The sequence below is a fragment of the Pseudonaja textilis genome, chromosome Z (assembly GCF_049901715.1).
Source record: "Pseudonaja textilis isolate UNSWEBS1 chromosome Z, rPseTex1.2, whole genome shotgun sequence".
Lineage (NCBI taxonomy): Eukaryota > Metazoa > Chordata > Lepidosauria > Squamata > Elapidae > Pseudonaja > Pseudonaja textilis.
Genome location: NC_142008.1, coordinates 135,029,213 through 135,049,919, shown reverse-complemented (window position 1 = coordinate 135,049,919; position 20,707 = coordinate 135,029,213). Strand labels below are relative to the sequence as shown.

The 20,707-nt window shown below is 38.2% G+C and overlaps 1 protein-coding gene across 4 annotated transcripts; it reads right to left on the bottom strand.

The window, feature by feature from the left end:
- Positions 1 to 534: 534 nt before the first annotated feature.
- Positions 535 to 19,937, bottom strand: LAT (linker for activation of T cells). 4 transcript variants are annotated; one of them, XM_026712102.2, is made up of 13 exons: positions 19,853 to 19,937; positions 11,518 to 11,726; positions 11,346 to 11,373; positions 9,095 to 9,147; positions 7,702 to 7,744; positions 6,362 to 6,420; positions 6,068 to 6,094; positions 5,768 to 5,816; positions 4,071 to 4,129; positions 3,346 to 3,399; positions 1,910 to 1,963; positions 1,233 to 1,304; positions 535 to 798 (listed from the first exon to the last, which is right to left on the bottom strand). In XM_026712102.2, exons 2-12 carry the CDS (start codon positions 11,624 to 11,626, stop codon positions 1,234 to 1,236), a joined length of 606 nt encoding a protein of 201 aa, XP_026567887.1. In that variant the 5' UTR covers positions 11,627 to 11,726; positions 19,853 to 19,937; the 3' UTR covers positions 535 to 798; position 1,233. The 4 variants fall into 4 exon arrangements, with proteins under 4 accessions (XP_026567887.1, XP_087773483.1, XP_087773484.1 ...); XM_087917357.1 differs by having other exon boundaries at positions 11,518 to 11,638; XM_087917358.1 differs by having other exon boundaries at positions 11,518 to 11,631; positions 19,853 to 19,917.
- Between the last annotated feature and the right edge of the window lie 770 nt (positions 19,938 to 20,707).

Here is a 20,707-nt window from a genome sequence, read left to right as displayed (position 1 = left end):
CACATTGATCTTTGTTATCATCTAATACAGGGGTCCCCAACCACCGGGCCGCGGACCGGTACCGGTCCATGGAACATTTCCTAACGGGCCGCCGGTTTGCTGGGCGCCGCCATCTTGTTTGACGAGAAAGTGCTTCCGGGTGAGCTTTTCCAGTTGGAAAGCGGCGTTTGAAGGAATCCTCGCACCTTAGTTTCATCGAAGGGGGGGTTTCGAATGAAACTAAGGCACGAGGATTCTTTCAGCACCCAAGGCAAGGCGAGCCGAGCGACCGTCCCAAAGCCGTCCCAAAGCGAAGCCCATCGACAGAGGCACAAAGGAGGGGTTGAAGGTGGCGGGGAGAAGCGGGGGATGGCTGGCTGGCCAGTCGCTCGGCTCGCCTTGCCTTGTCATGCGTGCTGATGCTGGTACCGGGCCGCAGATCATTTTGTGATGCCGGTACCGGGCCGTGGCACAAAAAAGATTGGGGGCCACTGATCTAATAGACTAATCCAGACTTCTCTGCATTCCCTGGATCAATTATCTCTCAAATAGAAATGATGGTGAAATTCTTGGTTCTTTATTAGTCAACCAAACTTAAAAGCAAAATTGAATTGCTTTGGGAAAAGTCCATCAAAATACTGCTACTGATAATTGGGAGAAATTCTCAGGATGTGTCATCCAAAGTGCAAGGGAGAAAACTTAGGATATGACAAAATTGGAAGTTGTTCAGGAGAAGGTGTTCTGAGTGGTGATCCATCCTTTGCGAAGATTAATAGATCCCCCAATGCAAAACTGATCCTTTGAAATCCTCTTTTCAACCTAGGAAGAAGAAGAAAAAAAGAAATGATACTTTAGACTGCATACAGCGGGATTTGTAACCTTTTCAGCAACAGACATCCTCACAGGCTTTAGAAGAATGACCCAATTTTAGAGATTACAATCATTTTTAGTTAATTTTGTAAAATACAGAGGTCAACATGCATAACCTAATAGTATTACAAGCACCTTCTTACAAGCACTGGGCAGCCTATTCATATTCGGTATTGTAGTACTTCCCTCATTATTACAAATATAGTAGAAATATATTAATTAATTAATTAATTATTAAATTTATATACTGCCCAGCTTGCTATCTGGGGCAACTCTAGGCTGCTTAGTTTAAAAAATAATACTGCTGGGATTAATACCAACTATTATTTGCTACCACAGTTCAAGTCTTATTTACTTCAATCCCCTTCCCAGGGTCTAGATACCTCAAAGTCCAAAACAGACATTTTCATAGTCTGGAACATCATCTTCACTTTCCTGATCACTAGTGCCAACTACTGGAATATGAGAAACAATGAAGTATGTTAAAGTGTGTACATATCTACACATATATTTTTAATACTCTGGGGGATAACTGGTTAATGAGAGACTAAACCAGAAGTCAGTAACTCCTGGCCCAAGACCACAAGTGGCTTTCTAGGTCATTTGCTTCTGCCTGTCACAGTGATTTATCACTTTCTCCTGATTTAATGTTGCAAACAACAAAAGACCATTTCTGTAAAGCCTGATGGTCATAGAGTTGTCTCTGGCTTAGAAGACTCTGAGAAAACTCTAGTATTATGGACATAGAAGTACAGCCATTCCAAAAATCAATAGCAGCTGCAATGTAACTCAAAAGGGGATTTACAAATAAGGAAGAACTTTTATTTTCCTTTTATTTTATTTTCCCATAGGTCTTGTGAAACAGCTTGCAGGAGAAGCTCACAGGATACCATACATTTCCCTGGATAAGAATAAGACACCCTCTCCAACCTGCCATTCAGTATGGCATGCAATGTTGGAGCTAAAAAGGCTGTTCTTTTTACTGACGGGCTAAAGGAAACGAATGCACTGCTGAGAATAAGGACTTCCCTTGCACATCCTTTCAGCTTCCCTCACTCACCAAAACAAGGATCTAGTACGATCGGTTCCGGCTCTAGTACGTTCACATATTCACCTTTGCAGGAGAAAGGAAAAATAAAAAAGGATGACATTAAATCCCATATCAATGTCAGTAGAGGACAACAGCTTTCCCCATGTAGGTCCCCATGATTTGCTGAAAAAGCTGGAATAAATCTTGCAGGCAAAATAACTATAGTTATTTTATAATATTTTGCTTTCTTTTCCCTTTTATCAGCTGCTCCTGCCTTACACCTATGTGATTCATTAGAAAGGCTTGGGTGGAGAACCGAAATAAAACAGGAATCAATCAGGAGACACACACAAAAACATTTCCAGCAATGACTGGGCTCATTCACACATTCAGACTGAATCAGGGTTTCTTTTGATTGTGGGTTATTGAATATACCACTGCTAGCTAGGTTCAGTCAACGTAATAATGAATTCACAGTTTAGAAATTATGATAATTATAATTCAAAAGACCTGGGAGGCAGGTGGTAGGGCAAAAATTAGGAACTGCTTTCCCTAGGAAATTCATTGCATCTCTATTTAATTCGATATTTTTGAGATGTCTATGAGATTCACCATAATAATATTTCAAAATGTACATTTTTGTATATAAATGAGTTATTGCAAGTATAACATGGAACTTATTTTAATGTTTTATGTTTAAAGTGAGAGAGCTGTTTCTATAGCTTTTTCTATGAGACACAGTGGCGCAGTAGTTAGAGTGCAGTATTGTAGATTATTTCTGCTGACTGTCAGCAATTTGGCAGTTCAAATCTCACCAGGCTCAAGGTTGACTCAGTCTTCCATCCTTCCCACTTAGGGAGAGCTGAAAAGCAGTGTGAAGTGGTATAGAAGTCTCAAGTGCTATTGCGATTGCAATTGTGATAGTGGTATCCTCCATATCAAATTCTGTTCTAAAGAAGCCAAATTGAAGTGACATTCGCATCATTTTGGCATCAGGCAAAGATTGATTTTTCCCAGGTTTTTTAATTCCTTTTTAAATTTTGTATTTTTTAAAACTCTGAATGAGCACCTTTTTGCTACCTACCTTGTATGGTGTTTTCATTTTGCATTTTATTTATAAATGACTATAATTATTCTTTTTTTAATTAATGTTTTAATGTTAATATGTTAATGTTAATATTTTATGTTATAAAATGCCTGAAAACTTCAGGTACTGTGAGGTTTTAAATTTTTTCGTAAATAAAATAAAAACAAAATACCCTTCCTATATATCTGAAAAAAGAGTCTTACAGAACTATTTTTATAGCTATTAGACAGTTTATTTGTTTATTCATAGATGAGAACACCATTATAACTTGCTTTGTTCCATGTGTCAACCAGACCATTTTCTAAACTCAACTCCACCACTATATGTTTTTTTTCCTTGCTAGTCCTGTCCCTCCCATCAGTCCACTTCTTCCACTTACCAAGTGAATGCCGTTGAGACTCAGGCACATTTTCATATTGGTCCATTATGGACTCTAGAGAAAAAAAAATAGGCAAAGAAATGCATGTTTAAAAGGGATAAAGCAATACATACTACCCAGGATTGTTAACAATTAAATTAAGATAATGGATTAATAGAGTAATTACCAAAAAAAACCTCAAATTATCTTTTTTCAGAAAACCAAAGATTTAAAGACATCAAGTAGTGCAATCCGTGACCAATCTCATGACATTTTTTGCAGCAATTGTAAAGCAATTGCCCAATGGGCATTTTTTTGTTGGAAATGGGAAGTAAGTGTTGGAAACCAGCAAAAAAACATCACAACAGCATATTGCAAATGACTGTAGAGATAAGCTGGGTGCCAAGCATCCAAAATGCAATCACATGACACTGGGGAGTGCGTGTGACTATTTTTAAAAAACAGCATCATACAACTTGGAACAAATATGTGTGTATTTGGGTAGACTCTTTTCTTCTTCAACTTCCTTTTCTTGTAAGGATTCCCTTCCTTTTTCTCTCTCTTAGTTCTTTTTAAATCTTGCTGGATTTGGAGGTTCCTCCTTCCAATTCTAATGTCATGTGAATCGAGAAACCATGTGAGAGCAGTACGAGAAACCCAAAGGCAAAGAAAGGCAATTTAATCCAACAACACTAAAGAGGCTATGACAAGGAGGGACAAAAGAATCCTCCTAGTTGCCAACTTACCAGAAGAGGCATGATCTTTGTTCCTCTGTTCTGTGATTGGAACATCAGGCAACACCAGTCTGTTGAAGGCAAGCAAGACCCAGTAAGAGCAGAATGAACAAATGAATCAATATTGCTAGTCCTCACTCACAACTACCTTCATTAACGGTTATAAATTGGGATTGTTCTCTATTTCTACTGCTCATTCTTTCCCTTTTTGTATTACCTCTCTTAAATTGCTAAGAGCAAAGTTTCAATCTTAAGATTAACAGAGTCGGAAGGGTAGGTCATCTGGTCCAACTCCCTGCCCAAGCAGAAGACTCTCCACCATCTCTGACAAATAGCAGTCCAGTCTCTTCTGGAAAGCCTCCAGGGATGAAGCTCCCACAACTTCTGAAGGCATTGGCTGATTGTTCTCACAGTTAGAAAATGTCTTATTTCCAGGTTGAATCTCTCCTTGTTCAGTTTTCATCCATTATTCTTGTCTGGCCTACAGGCACTTTAGAAAATAGATTGAGCCCTTCCTCCCTGTGGCAGCCCCTCAAATATTCAAAGACTGCTATCATGTGTCCCCTGGTCCTCTTCACTAGACTAGCCATGCCCAGTTCCTGTAACCGTTCTTTATAAGTTTTAGCCTCCAATCCCCTAATTATCTTGGTTGCTCTTCTCCGTACTTTGTCTAGAGTGTAAACATCTTAGTGTGGTGACCAAAACTGGATGCAGTATTCTAGGTCTGATCTTACTAAGGCTTTAAATAGTTGGTTGACCTGCCATGAATAAACTGGCAAGGAATGCTATCAATGAAAAAAAAAATCCAGGAAACAGAACTCCCAAAAATGGAACCAGGAAATTCTGTAAATTTCTAGTTCATAATTTCTAGCTCATCACACATATCTATGATCCACAATTTTTAATCCAACTTCTAGATTATATTCTTACATTTAAACAACTTAGTATCATTTTTAGCCTCTTGTTGTAAAACATCTAAACTGTTCAGATACAAACAAAACAACTATATCTTAAAATTTCAGAATTACGTGCGCACATATACAGACACACACAAATACACACATAGGGAAGAATAAGGGGGAGGGGAATCCATACAGTAGGTTTCACACAAAGTACATGTCATTTTTTCACCCAGATACCTAAAACATACAATGGTAGCATCTTTCAGGTCATGGACAACATTTGAAAGAAGGAGAACCATCACAATACAACTACAATACTATATAGATAGGCCTCAACTTACAATCACAATTGACCTCGACATTTGTGTTATTAAGTGGGACAGCTTTTAAGTGAGTTCTGGCCCATTTTCCTTGCCACAGTTGTTAAGTGAATCTGGCTTCCCCATTGACTTTGCTTGTCAGAAGCTTACAAAAGCTGATCACATGTCCCCAAGACTCTGCAACCGTCATAAATGTGAGTCGGTTGAGAAGCATCTGAATTTTGATCTTGTGACCATGAGGATGCTACAATGGTCATAAGTGTGAAAAACCATCATGGCCACTGTTTTCAGTGCTATTGTCGGTTCAAACACTCACTAAATGAACTGTTGTGAAGTTGGGGACTATCTGTAATTGTAGTTACATTTCCTGGCTATTCACTGCACAAACTGAGAATGACAGAAGATTAAATTATTTGGAGCCTAAAAGTAGCACTATATTGACTGAAAGAAGCTTTTTCCCTGACTCCTACCCTTCCCAAAAACTTACATGTATCCAGGAACATAATTTTCATCATCATCAGTAGGGCAAGGTGCTTCTAGGAAGACAAAGTCCAAAAAGATTAGATGCTCTTCTTTAGATTTAAATGAGTTCCACCCTCATTTCACATCTTGAAAACACAACTCCACTGAATATATAAAGAAGCTCCCAGAATACAGAGAAGTGCCATGTATACTGCGCACAAGTCCATATCAAAAACACTCAAGAAAAGTGAGGCAAGCTGCCTGTTTCAAGCAAAGATTTTAGGAAGGGGAAGAGAAAAAGAATATCTATTGTGCTACTACTTACCTTCATTTTCATAACTTGGAACACTTTCTGAAAAGAGACAATGTTTGTAAGGGAGATTAGGTTGTCAGAATGTCCTACAGTGGATACTCAGAGGTATATTCTGACCTGTATCCTTGCTGTGTTTCACAATCCCGCCCCCCCACATAAGCCTGTTTATTTCAACAGTTAAGGTTTATAGTCATAGAGCAGCTACAACATTAGTAGTCTCTCATTTTCTTCTACACATATACACACAAGGAAACTCAATTATCTTGTGTAAATGCACACATAAATATACAAGTTTTTACAACTTACCGTTATCCTCAATTTTGATGAATGCAGGTGTCAGACTACAAAAGCTATAAGAGCCTGTGCTGAAAACCGGAGGAGGAAGAAAGTGATTAATACATGTGAAAATACCTGAAGAACTGATCTACCACAGAATGGAGTGCCCTTTGTTTTCTTTAGCCATTTCTTTCATCTGCCAAAAATATCTTAGTAAATAAGAGAAAGATGCTGGGAGGTAGTGGGAGGTAAAAAGAAAATGTGGCACTTTTTTTGCTATTAACTGTGAAGAAAGTTATGCTTAAGACTATTGTACTTCTGCTTTTTAAAGAAGAAAACTCTTCATACTTCCATAATGCAGGAGTTTGCTACTCAAATGCAAAGCAGAATCTTTGATGACAAGAAAAGGTATTGGGACATGTTCATCCTAGTTTCCCATTCCTTATCTAGTCTCAGTCAGTTTTAACAAAAAGCTTATATGAATTTCCCATCCACTTCCCCAACGATTCCCATCTACAAACCCTCACACCAGTATACTTAATGATGCAAGGAAGCTGTCAACATTTCCTAATAGGACAATCCCTCATTATTCTGGCAAGGTAGCAGATGTAGCCCACAGTAGGGTCTAGGACAACTCACACAGCCAACTCACCATGGCCAACTTGCCATGGCCATCGTTGCAGCCAACCCAGCATGGCTATCTTGCCATGGCCGTCTTGCAGGACAACTCATCATGGGGCAGTCCATGTAGGATAACTCAACACAATGTTATCCGTCACTATTTCTTCTACATTATTTCCATTTTTGGCAATGTAAATAATGCCAAAGAAACAAGGGTGGATAACATTTACCGTGTTGTTATCCCACGTGAAATCGTCCCACAGCGAGTTGTCCTGCGGTGAATTGGCTGCAGCAAGTTGTCCTATGGAAAGTTGGCCGCAAAAAGATAGCTGTGGTGAGTTGGCCACGGCAAGATGGCGGTGATGAATTGGCCCATTCTGCCCACAGGAAGCCTTAAGCCTATATTACTATTTCCTCATGGAAAAGCAGCTGGGGAGAGACTTAGAGGAATAAGAAATAGGAGACAAAGTGACAATACATTTACTATCTAAAGCAAATCAGATGGACAGTCTCCTTGCATTAAATAAAAATACACCATTAACAACTGAATTGAATTTCAACTCAGAAGCAGGACAGTTTTCTACAATGCAGCCAATTCAAGCTAAGTAGTTTAGGAAGGCATGAGGCAAGAGACTAAAGATACAAAGCTGTACCATTTAGTGTTTTGCTGCTGCCGCCAGTCAGCATCCTTCATCTTAAGCAGATGTTTTAGAACACTCATAACACAAGAGAGAACAGTGGGTGCTCACCTCTGCAAATCTGGCTGGGATTGGATGGCAGACCAAGGTGGCGCTGCAAACGGAGACAGGAGGGGGCGGAAAACAAACTCAGATAAGATTGAGCAGAACCCAGGTTCCTCTTTACTTTCTGTGATTCAGAGCAACAACCAGCATGAAGGAATGGTTGGCTAGCCAAGTTTAAACCATATTTTTAAAAGCTACACGTGTAAAGGAGAAACCATACATTCATTCAAATTTGCTGCAGCTGCCCAATTATTTTCTTCTGAGGAAAAGTAGGAGTTAAACTGAAACACAAGGGCACTTTCAAATTTTAAGAATATGCTTATTTACAAAATGTAACTAAGAACATATTTTTTCTTTAACATTATCAATTCACACTATTTCTTTCATCTTTCCGTCCTTAATAGATATTTTTCTAAGAGAGAAAAAACAATATTTAACTGCATAACCAATAGAGAGCAATAGAAATATTTTTCTCCGACCATTCTTGGTTTAGGGCAGGGGTAGTCAACCTTTTTATACCTACCGCCCACTTTTGTATCTCTATTAGTAGTAAAATTTTCTAACCACCCACCGGTTCCACAGTAATAATGATTTATAAAGAAGGGGACAAAACCCCTACTGCCCACCATGAAAGCTAGAACACCCGCTAGTGGGCGGTAGGGACCAGGTTGACTACCACTGGTTTAGGGCAAGGAGATATTTCAGGACATCCCCCAATGAACTAGAGCACTAATGGCAAACTAACACATTAAATCATTTGCTACCTTCTCTTAAAGCTGAAAATGGCCCCATTTCATTCTGTATGACACAATTCAGCCAATGGTAGGGCTGGCCTCAAGATCCAAACTTAAAGCTACATCTGGGACCCACCAAATATTGTTCACTGATATTACAAATCTTAGTTCATCTTGGATCTAAGCCAGTATTTTTTAAAGAAAAAAACATTTTCTGTGATAAGCACAAACAGGAGTGTGTATAAATATATATAACCCATGTGCTGAAAGGAAATACATGAACAGATGAACCACACAATGTAATATTAAATGTTGGCTTGAACCTCTGAGGAACAGATTGTCCAAATTAAAACCAGGTTCAATACTTTCAAACACTACTCTATGTTAGTAAGTTTATAGTCTTCAGCATCAGCTGCCACTTTCGTTACATCATACATTGAAAACTATTAATGGAAGACAGCATGGCTTAGAATGGTAAAGTTGAGAGTTCAAACTCTTAAAAGAATGAGAGTTTAGTAGCAAGGCTACTGAATCCTGAGATGGAGGATCCACTTCCCCAAATTTTAAACCATAAGTTTAAAAAAAATAAAGGCAATGAAGAGATAATGTTGAAACCCTGTTAAACGGGTCAGTTTTGAAATATAGTAAAACTGAGGTCTACTTACAGGGAGGACGCCTCAACACTCTGAAAGTCTGGGAATGAATATTAGTGGAAGGCCTGTGAGAATAATAAACTAATCAGAGTCTATTTTCTGGAGGGTAGAGAACACAAGTCTGAAAGACGCATTTATCTTTTGTCAACTATCTTACTCAGCAGTCATCATGCGAATCTTTTTCCAGCTGTTCTAGACTGTGTTGTATAATTTGCTCATCACTCCATGACATCTATGCAAGCCTTTGCAAACCTGACTCCTTTGGTTGAGTTGGCACTGCTGCTGCTGCTTGTGAAAGCTTTAAAATAGAAATGTTTCCCACGAATATCCAGAGAAGCCAAAGAATAAACCTGGCTTCTTCTACATGCAGAGCACCCACAATATTTCATAGCTCTTCTCATTCAGTGCCACTCTTAATCTATATATCATGCTAAGCCAAATTGGTGTGGTTTTCCTTTCTTTTTGGTTTATCCAGTTATCAATTTGTATGGTTGCTGTTTCCTAAAATAACTGAGCACTTAACATAAAAATAATCCACAAAAATAAAAAAAAAACAGATACCCAATTCCCAATCATCCTACATTTTGTGAATCCAACCACTTCAATTTATAAACCTTGATTAATAGCTGGATGTTGCGTGAACCCAGCCACAACCCATGTGAGATGCAGTCATGCCATGCTTCAGTTTGATATGTGAATCTAGGCTCTATTTGCCTAAGCCAGATAAATATTTACACAGGTAGTCTTATGCTGCTAAAATAAGCAAGTTGGAAATGTAAATTGCTTAAATTTATATTTTATTCTTCCTATTTAACACTGCTGTCAATTTTCTTCTATGACTATCAAAAATTTCTTCTCCATTTAAGCTTGTGCTTTGAGAACTTGCAAATTCTGAGTACTTTAAAAAAAGAAAGTACAATAGAAAATCTGCATTGAATGTCCTTGAAAGAATGTTAAATTATAACTGCCTTGTTCTTTTTTTATCAGGGCAAAGCAACTCAAATCAATCCTTGAACAAAACATTGCTGCTGAAAGGAATATTGAAATAGAAATTAGAGCCATATTTTGCAGCTGCCTGTGATAAGAATTACAGGAAACCCATTGTAAGCCAAAATATAGCCTTAAGGTATTTCACATGATTATGCATTCATTCCAAGTACTATGCAATGAGAGAAAACCAACTCACGGAGCAAATGAATTGATAACTGTGATACACTTAAATGAGTCAATCTATACATTCACAGCAGCAATTCATCCAAATTCTATACCAGACTGCTGTATCACTTTAAGGTACACCAAAATCATATTATAGAATGCTGCTAATATCTTTTTAAAAAAATAAAAATAAAAAGCAAGAACAATGGACAGAGAGACAAATACAATTCTCCCCTACTGAAGTATTTCTGTATAATAAATATATTTAATAAGACATTTACTCATCCATCTCCATAGAGATGCTACCAAATGATACAGCTCAAACATTTTGTAGTCTCATCTACAGTACTGTTATATGAATGTATCAAATTATGACAGGGGTCACTCACAATTAAGCCATACTTGCTTAATATGAATTCCTGAATAAATATATAAATAGTGGGTTTGCATAACACCCTAAACAATAAACCATGGGTCACAATTACAATGACAAGTCCACACAAGATGCTAAGTGAAATTAAACAAACCACAGTTTGGCTTTGCATCAGGGTTGGGATTCTACAGGTTCGGACTTATTCGCTAGAACCAGTTGTTAACATTCTAAGCAGTTCGGAGAACTGGTTATTAGAAGAAATTACTGGCCTAATTCTGTAAGGAAGGCAGGAAGGAAACATTCTGGTGTTGCTTACAGAAACTGCCTCTCCGTTAACCCTTATTACATTCTTGGCAGGACTAGACTTCCTGTCTCTGGAACTTCTCTGGAGTTTTTTTCCTCCTTTGCTGGTACTTTGCTTGTGTGGAGTGACCATTCAAAGTTACAGCGGCACTGAAGAAAGTGACTTATGACCATTTTTCACACTTACGACTATTGCAGCATCCCCACAGTCATGGGCAGTGAGGTGAGGAGATGCGTGCCTCGATGTGAGTGATGTTGAGTTGGCTACGCCCAGCCAGTCACATGACCCCCAAGACATGCCCACCAACTAAGCCACGCCCACAGAACCGGTTGTTAAAAAATTGAATCCCACCCTGCTTTCTTTCTAAATTGACCTGAACTCTGATTTTCCATTCTTTATTTTGCCCCAATATAAGATAATCATGGACTCACTTGTATTGGTAGTCATCAATAGCAGGTGCTGTTCAGAAAAAGAAACAGATACATCAATGAAATTAGGAAATCCCGTATAATTTATCTTGAGATGAAAGGTGTTACAGAGGATTTAAGAACCGGAGGCTATTTCCCCAAATAATTTTTAGGAACAGGAAGGGCAAGACTTAACTGTCTAAATCAGAGTCACGGCAATCAGTACACAGTACCAACAGAACCACCAGAATTGGGATTGCAAGGGCCAACATCCAGAAGAAATCACCCGTGTGGAAGATATCCATGCCACCTGCAAACTGACAGTAGAGATTGTAGACTTGGGATGGCAGCAGAATCCAGAGTGAAATATAGCATTGAGCAGACTAGTGGAACGTATCAACAGCCCTGTGAAAAATGACCAAATTATGGGTAAGATAATAAAGCAAATATAAGCATTTTATATCCTTCTTTGGCATTCAGTCTGCTTAATATTCCTTATTCTGAATTTTAGTTTGGAGAGCATTTTGGAGTTTTTAATACTAAGTAGAAACACAAAACAAAGGAGTAAAAAAGGAAGAGTCCTTAAGGATAGAAGATACAGCATAAGCTTTCTGAAGGAAACTGGTAGTCCTTCCTTCCTTCCTTCCTTCCCTCCCTCCCTCCCTCCCTCCTTCCTTCCTTCCTTCCTTCCTTATTTACCTACCTACCTACCTCACCTTTATTATTTTAATAACTCAAGGTGGCAAACACACAGAATACTACTTCTTCTATTTTCCCCAACAACAACCGTGTGAGGTAGTTGCGTTGAAAGAGAGGGATTACCCCCAAATCACCCAGTCAACTTTCATGCCCAAGTCAAAACTGGAACTCACGGTCTAGTTTCTAACTGGGTGCCTTAACAACTAGATCAAACTGGCTTGGTCAGGTGAATGATGGACATTTGTTAGAAAAACCAGAAGCCAAATTCACAAGTAGAAAGTCCACAAGCAGGCAGTAAGAGTGGAGGAGAGGAAATATGCTTCAAAGGGTGACATACCTTTCATGTTCTTGCTTTATGATTGTCAGAGTAATAAAAAAAGGAAGATGGTAGTTGAATGACATGGACTGAATTCACATGATGTAACCAGATTGGAAAATCCCTAGTAATGGCATTTGTACAACACAGCATTTTGTTTAGTTTTAATTGGGGAGATGAGCTTAGCACATGGGATAAACTTGGCTTGTTTTGAGATCGAATTTGGGTTGGTCACCAGGACCAGAGATTTACTATTCTGAGCTTTGATTTATGCTGGAGCTCATCTTCAGGGAATGTCTCTCTATTGGAATACATGCTTTGAGCTGTTCTGGGAGTCATATTCCAAAGCATATATTCCAGAGAGAAATTATCTGAAGAATGGCTCTAGTATTGAGTCCAAAAGCTCAGAAGACAAAACCTCTGGTCTAGGTGACTGACTAAAATTCGAGTTTGCATCATTATCCTGGGACATGTATATTTGCCTTCATTCGTTAGCTTGTTTTGTTAATTTATGATTCGATGTATTGTTGTAATGCAGAAATTGTTAATTCATTAAGTCCAGTGCAAATTAATTGCAAGATGGGTTTTTTAAAATGTCCAAAATATGTTATTAACATGTTTGGGAAGATACAGGCTTCAGTAGATGAGATACTGATGCAAAATTAATGGGACAGTATGAAGAGAAAGGGAAGAGAAGGAAAAAGGACAATGCTTCTTTGAGGAATTCTTTTTTTTTAAAGATTATGTTAAGAACTTTAGGACTTATTCTGTTATTTTCACACTTCTCTCAAAATGTGGAAAACTCTGGCCAATTTTCAAGCAAAAGGTAAACTGGAATTTTTACATAAATGATAATTTGAATAAATCAAGTTTCTTTTTCACAGTTTAATAATTAAAATCCCATAATTGTTCTATAATAATTAAGGCACTGAGTTGCAGATGAGTAAGATGCAAGCAAGCTGGGTGGTGTTCTGGATTCAAAGACAAAAAGAGGCTTCAGAGACCATCCAGCAGCCACATAACATCTGTCTGCCACTTCTTAAACCAAATGAACCTTTTCCTAAGGCTGAGTTGCAGTTACGGTAGAAAATCACACAATCTCAGAAAATGCAGCCGATTTGAGATTTAGTGCTACATGAGTAACCTATGTGTTTCAAAGCTTTTTTTTTTTTTGCTTTTGAATCTGAAGCACTTCATAACCCTATTATATAAGCAAATGCCAGTAGAAGCATCAATTGTGGGGTGAAAGGAATAATTTTCAAAGTGCTGGAATAAATTATTATTTTGCCATGTTTCTTAGGCAAATGGTGCAGAATAGATACTTCCTTAATTTCCTTCAAAGGGCCAGGTTTTAGGGAAGTATTTCTAAGCACATGATTTTCTTCAGAGCAGCACTGACATCTAAAACCATGCAGTGTTTGGGCCGACCATGACTTCTGAGGGGCATGCTAGGAGAAATGCACTTTATAATAATCAATTGAAGCAACGTTTTAATATGACTATAATTAAATGAAATTAAAAGCAGTGAGTATGATTCATTCCTATATATTTAGTACAGGTAGTCCTTCACTTTCGACTAGTCATTTAGCATCCTTTAAAAGTTATGACAGACTCCGTCCCCTAAAATGGACTTATAACCTGATTTAAAAGTTCTGACATCAGTCTCCACATGGTCGCATTACTGCATTTTTGTGTGTATGTGTGCTCAGCAACCAGCCCATATTTATGACTGTTTGCAGTGTCCTGTAGACACATGACTACTGGCTACTTACTTCTGGTTTCTGGCTCATCGAACAACGAGTTTACTTAACAACCACGGCATATGCTTTATGATTGCCACAAGAAATGTAGTAAAAATGAATCCAGTCATGTAATCAGCTTTACAACCATCACAAATTGTCAGGCTCAATTAAGGTCATAAGTCAAGTTCTAGTTCTGACAGGCAAAATTTGGAGAGGGACTGGGGGCTGCATCCCAAAGATGCTGAAGGCTGTGTGAAGTTGTGAAGTGTCAGGCTGCACCAATCTGTAATAGGACTCACCATCACGCAAAGTGCAAATGGGTCTTTGAGCACATGCGACGTTACTCTGCAGCAATTAATCTTGGCAGGAGGAAGTCAACATTGGGAAGGAGTGGGAGTGGCTGCCTTTAAAAGGTAATACTTCACCATCACTGAAAGATCACAGAGCTTCCCACAACATCTACAGCAGATAGGGAGACCACATAACCAGGTGCAACTAAAGGGGAGGGTGAGTGAGGCAGTGGTTTTCCAACTGAAACATAGCCAACCACACAATACTGTAAAAAGTTATTTTTCTGCAACAGAATGTATCTTTAAAGGAATAGTTGGCAAAGATGAGGAGATGCTATTTTGAAAGTAGAGTATATTTAAAATGGAGGAGAGCCCCACGATGGAGTGATTGCAAAAACAAATGTTGAATGTGGTTTTCAATTTGAAATGATCGGTATTCAGATTTGCACTTTAGCTAATAATCACAATTACCAGTATGAAGTATTGCCACACTGAGGAATTCTCCTCCAGGGTAATTTTCTGAGAAATAATTATTTTCAATCCCAGATACACATATAGGCAGATCCAGTTATACAGTCTAGCTCATTAGATATAGTCATTTTGGTGTGTAGCGAAGTAGCTCTCGTCTTCAATACACCAAGGTGGGAAGCTACCTAAATAACCTCATGTATTCCACTGACATTTCATGGAAGGAAGCATACAATAATCACTAAAAAAGAAAATATCTTCAAAATATGACTTTGTAGATGGGCTACTACAACTATGTCAAGGACTAGGGGTTTTCATGGAGTTGTTTGCCAGAAAAGAATTTTTCTTCATTCTTCCTCCACAACTTTACAATTATACTTCAATTCCACCATTTACCCAGGAGTTGAAAAAGAGAGTGTGTGTGTGTATGTGTGCATCCTCCCCTCTATTTTCTTTTGTAACCATCTCCCAATAGCACTTCCTTGAAAAAAATAGTGACTGTTATTTTATTATTAAACAGTTTCAAAAATTTGGAAAAGAGTGCATCGTTTGGCAGGAAACAAGCGTTTATTGATAAATTAAACCAGTCTGTTCTCTCTTTTTTGATGGAATGATCAGTATAATTGAACACAAGAATGTAGTGAACATAGAAATCTTCGCTTTGGCAAATTATTTGAGAACAAACTTCGATGGGCTTCTAACAGAGAAAATGACAAAATGTGATTGCATTATGCTAATGCTAAATGGACAGAGAGGTGGATGGACAAATGCGCCAAATAACAATATATAAATAACTCTGTATGAAACCAAAGAGAAGCGTTCAGTGGCTTACAGTTGGGCTCTGCTTTTCAATGTTATTTATACCTAGATAGTATGAAATTGCAAATGTCACAAAGAGAGCAGGGATAGCCAAACAACGAGATGATGAATTTCAAGGCAGATATAAAGTTTTACAACTGCGTAGGAAAGAAAGGACTTCTGGAGATGATGGCTCCATGAAAAACTGGGCCAACAACTGCAGTGGAATGAAAAGTATACCCTTTGAAACCACTCCAAAGGAGGAGAGGATTAGCAATCATTATACAAACACCATAAAGCAACGAGTTTCAGCTCCAGAAGACAAGGGAATCGCCATCTTGCTCAGCCTGTAGTCAGCACCTTTGAAAGGATACTGGGTTTGGATGTTTCCTCTGCTAATTCTTTTTTGGAAATTGCTTGGCAAATATATCCCAATGACAGAAAACACCACAAGGAATAACGTAGCTAGTCACAAGGCAGCTGACAGCGACAAGTTCTAGTTTATGCATTGAGTACTAAGGCAAACAATGAGTATCGGGACAAATTTTTTTGCATCAAAATGCATTGAGTACCAAATTTGATGAGTTTCAAAACAGTTGACTACCAAGATAATACTGTATATGAATCAAAACTTTAATCACAAGCGCTGAAATAAAACAACGATTAAAACTTTGATTTTAGAAAGTTACAAATAAGGATTTGGTTAAATTTGAAATAAGATTTTGGATTTAATTATAAAGAATAATTCCAGTGAAAAAATGCTTTTTTTGTTTTAAATTATTTTAAAAAGGCAAGACTTAAAATTGGACATTAGAGGAAACTAGAAGGATCTAAAGAATATTATTAAAGAACACCACAAGGGAAGCTTGACTTACAAACATGGAATGAAACAAAATATTTTAACACTGGACATATTTTTGAAGAATGGATCCAGAAGTTAATTTAAGAATCTCTGTCTCTATAGATGGACTGTGTTTAAAAGATCTTATAGAAAAGCAAAAGTTTTACCTGACATGACTTAAAATGATTTGATCATGAATTTAAAAATGACAGGTTACAAGAATGGCATGGAAAAAGATATTACACTGGATGTACAAAAGAAATTGGCTGATACCTTAATAATTAAAATATACAAATAAGAAACCAAGAGAGTTGCCTGGATAATTTCCCTACACTGGATTTACAAAAAAGGTTTGTTAAAACCTCGAAGAATTTTGTGAGAAGAGACCAAGAAAAAATGTAAAGAAATCAAGATATTTTTGGGGAAGGGGCTAAAAATCAAAATAGTTACAAATGGTTTTTTAACAGCTGTTATAGCTTAAAAAATCTAAAACCCCTTAATTAGATGATGTCTATGGTATTCCCTTCCATTACATTCTACAACTGGCCCATGGAGTTTTCAAGGTGAAAAGCAACTTGAATTAGGAGAGAGGTTCATATTTAATACCTTAGCACAATGTGGCTGGCTGGGGAATTCTGGGAATTAAAGTCCAGATATCTTAAACTTGCCGAGGTTGAAAAACAGTTCCTTAACCACGAACTCCATTGAATATCCAGGTTAGGCTGGCTCAAAGTTCTGGGAATTGGATCCCCAATACAACACATGCTGCTGCTGATGATGATAGGAGAGCTGATCTAGTGGCGGCTACAGCATTATGATGAGACAAGCACACAATATGTAGGATGGCCATTCCAAGCTGACTTTGCACAACTTACTAAACCATAAAACACCCGTTTAATCACGCTTTTACTATGCTGAGAAAAGGCAATTCCAAGGTCTTTAACTTACATTCTTTGAATTCATGCTAAAAGTCAGATGCGGATAAGGTTGGTCAAAATTGTCTATCCAGGTAGTCCTAGACTCAAGACCACAACTGAGCCCAACATTTCTGTTGCTAAGTGAGATATTTGTTTAGTGAGTTTTGCCCCATTTTACAACCTTTCTTGCTACATTGTTAAGTGAGTCACTGCAGTTGATAAGTTAGTAACCTGGATGTTAAGTGAATCTGGCCTCCTCATTGACTTTGCTTCTCAGAAGGTCACAAAAAGTGATCACATGACCCCGGGACACTGCAACCGTCATAAATATGAATCAATTGCCAAGCATCTGAATTTTGATCACATGCTCATGGAGATGCTGCAAAGGCTGTATCTGTAAAAATTGGTTATAAGTCACTTTTTTCAGTGTTGTTGTAAGTTTGAAGTCACTATATGAACTGTTGTAAATGGAGGGCTAGCTGTATTTGCTAAGGCCTACACCAGTACTGAGAAACAAGCTCCTAAACACTTAGTTCATCCATCTGGCTGCTCTCATTCTGTAGAATTTTTGGCATCATCAAGTGTCAAATATTTTCTACTGGAGGAACTAAGGATGGAATCTAAAATCTTCTGCGTGCAAACTACATACTCTCCTATTGAATTAGTATTCCCTGTAGCAACGAAACGGTGCAATATTTGGAGTCAAAATAAAAAACTCACCCTTTGCTAGTGCGGCTTGATTTCGAATGGGTCATTGCCCAGTAGTCGGCAGCAGCCCAGGGATTGGGGATCCCTGCTTTAAATTAACCCAGGGCTGGTGGGAACAGAAATCCAGATAGTTCTTGACTTAGAACTTAGTTCTTGTTTAGTGACTGATCAAAGTTACAACTGCAATGAAAAAAGTGACGACCGTTTCTTACATGACCACTGCAGCATTTCAAAATTCAGGCACTTGGCAACAGATTCATATTTATGACAGTTGCAGTATCAACAGGGGGTCATGGGATCCCTTTTGCGACCTTCTGAGAAGCAAAGTCAATGTGGAAGCCAGGCTCACTTAACAACCAGGTTACTAACTTAACAGCTGCAGTAATTCACCTAACAATGATGGCAAGAAAAGTCGTAAAATGGGGCAAAACTCACTAAACAAACGTCTCACGTAGCAACAGAAATGTTGGGCTAAATTGTGGTTGTAAGTCGAGGACTACACATGCAGTTACATGTCAATACAATTGGAAGGCAACAGGACGCAGAAGATGTAGAAAATCTGGGATATGAGCTTGTGGGAAGCAGACAAGAGCAAGAACAGAGGGAAGGGAGGTGAAGGACCTTGAGGTTTGCAAGATGCATGTCACCCAGATACAGGCGAACCAGATTAAGAAACAGCCTCCAGATATAGACTAGAACTTATTATTGAATTATGCTATAATAACTGCATCTTGCAGATATTCTAAGCCTATTCCACATAGAGATTTTTTTTAAAAAAATGGGGAAAAGCCAAAGTTTTTTATTTGTTTAGAAAGGACCTCAATCCTCTCTATTCGTTTCAACTTTAAAAAAGTATGGGAACAGCAGAGGACCCAGAGATGAGTCACATCAGTAACAGTGAACCAACACCGGATTTGGGTGCCTGCAAAATCAGTCTTGCAGAGTTCTGTGGTGTTGTGGGAGAGATCGCAGTTACAGCCTTGCAACTGCAAGATCAGATAGCCTTACTTGGGAGAAAAAAATTTAAAAGCAGCAGAGGCAATCTATTCAAAAAGGAGAGCTCAGTATTTGGAATGGAGAAAAGGGAGGGGGAGGGGGGACAGAAGACCTCTGAAGTGGAAAGCACCGTTACTCTACTATACAATGCCGTACTTTAAAACACCTGTTCAGCCCTCAGGCTTTAACGCACTTGACTGGAGCTCTGGCATCAGGTAAAGAGAGCTATAATCTTAGGGGTCCATCACCATCATTGCAAAGAGAGCTTGTTAGTGGGAACTGGGAAGAAGCATAATATAGGAAGGATAGCATGGAACACCCAGCCCTAGGCTAAAATTTGAAGGGGATCATTCATTTTAACAACTCCTTTAACTAACACAGCCTGTCACATACCAACTTTCAAACTTTGACCAGATTAAGAGAATTAAGGAAGCATAGGAAGGAAGCAGATCAAGGTAGGAAAAAAATAGTATCAAGAGAGAAAGTAAGGAAACACACAGGGAAAAGACATACTTTCCTTTCCCTTCATTCTGCTTTATGGTCTATTGCTTTAGAATTTCCTATGTTGTTTCCACTTTCTTACCTCCCAGCTCTAGTTCACTTCGTAAGCTTCAATTTGTGAAATTCCACTGCTTTCTCAAGAACCCAAGAAATTACAGCTTGGTATCATAGAAAATGTAATCGACACAATGGTGACAGCAGCGGTTCCACCTCCCTCCAACCCTTTCTTAATTCCCTCTTGTGTAATAAACTCACATCTAGGGTCTCTATTTCCACATCTGGATGAAGGCTTGTCTGCTGAAGCAGAGATGATGCACTGTTTGATCGTTCCGGCAGGAAGGAAGTACTACCGTCACTAGCAGGAAGTCAAAGGGCAGATGCACTAAACCATGACATGGGGTGGGGGGAGCAAGAGGAATCACAAATACCATATTCAGAAGTTTCAGGAATATACACAGCACAAGGGGGTGATTTCAAGACTTATTTCATCCCAGTCACCAATTTCCTAAGAAGTCCTAAATCGCTTACCTCATCATAATTCAGATTGCTGATACTTATCAGGGGTGGGGAAGTGTTACTGTACTTTCCAAAAACTCTCACTTGTAAGCTTAGATAACAATTTATATGTGATAAATTTGAAATGCACCCTCCTACTTTTTTCAGATTTTTTCCCCCAGCAGATAAGTATATTAGGGTACAGAGATACTTTTGTAAAAGTAAATCTCTACCCTGCCCAATAAAAAAAATATTAAAAGGCAAAAGTCAATTTAAAGAAAATATTTAAAGTATTAAAGTAAAAATATTCTCTTTTTGTGAATTAGAAAATTTTGAGGGCTTAAAACATCAAGAAATAATAAACCATTTAATCTTCAAAAAATGGTGAAAATAAGGGAAGATTTTCAACAAAAACCTAAAATGCATTTTCTTCCTGCTTCAATCAGATTTTATATTGGATGAACAAAATAAAATGTTCAAACAAGGTTCTGGGCCTCCTTGTGTAGGACAGCAATGATAAAAGCAGTAGTGGACACAAAGTTATTAGAGAAATATTCAGATAGGAATTCTGAGGCAAAATATTTAAGAGACAGATTATATATGAATACAAGAACC

Excerpts from the sequence above, each read along its gene's own strand:
- LAT (XM_026712102.2), bottom strand. The coding sequence starts at position 11,626 with ATGGATATCTTCCACACGGGTGATTTCTTCTGGATGTTGGCCCTTGCA. Across the intron at positions 5,817-6,067 it reads TCCAAGTTATGAAAATGAAG|AAGCACCTTGCCCTACTGAT; the intron begins GTAAGTAGTAGC and ends TTGTCTTCCTAG. Across the intron at positions 4,130-5,767 it reads AATTATGTTCCTGGATACAT|ACTGGTGTTGCCTGATGTTC; the intron begins GTAAGTTTTTGG and ends TGCCTTCAACAG.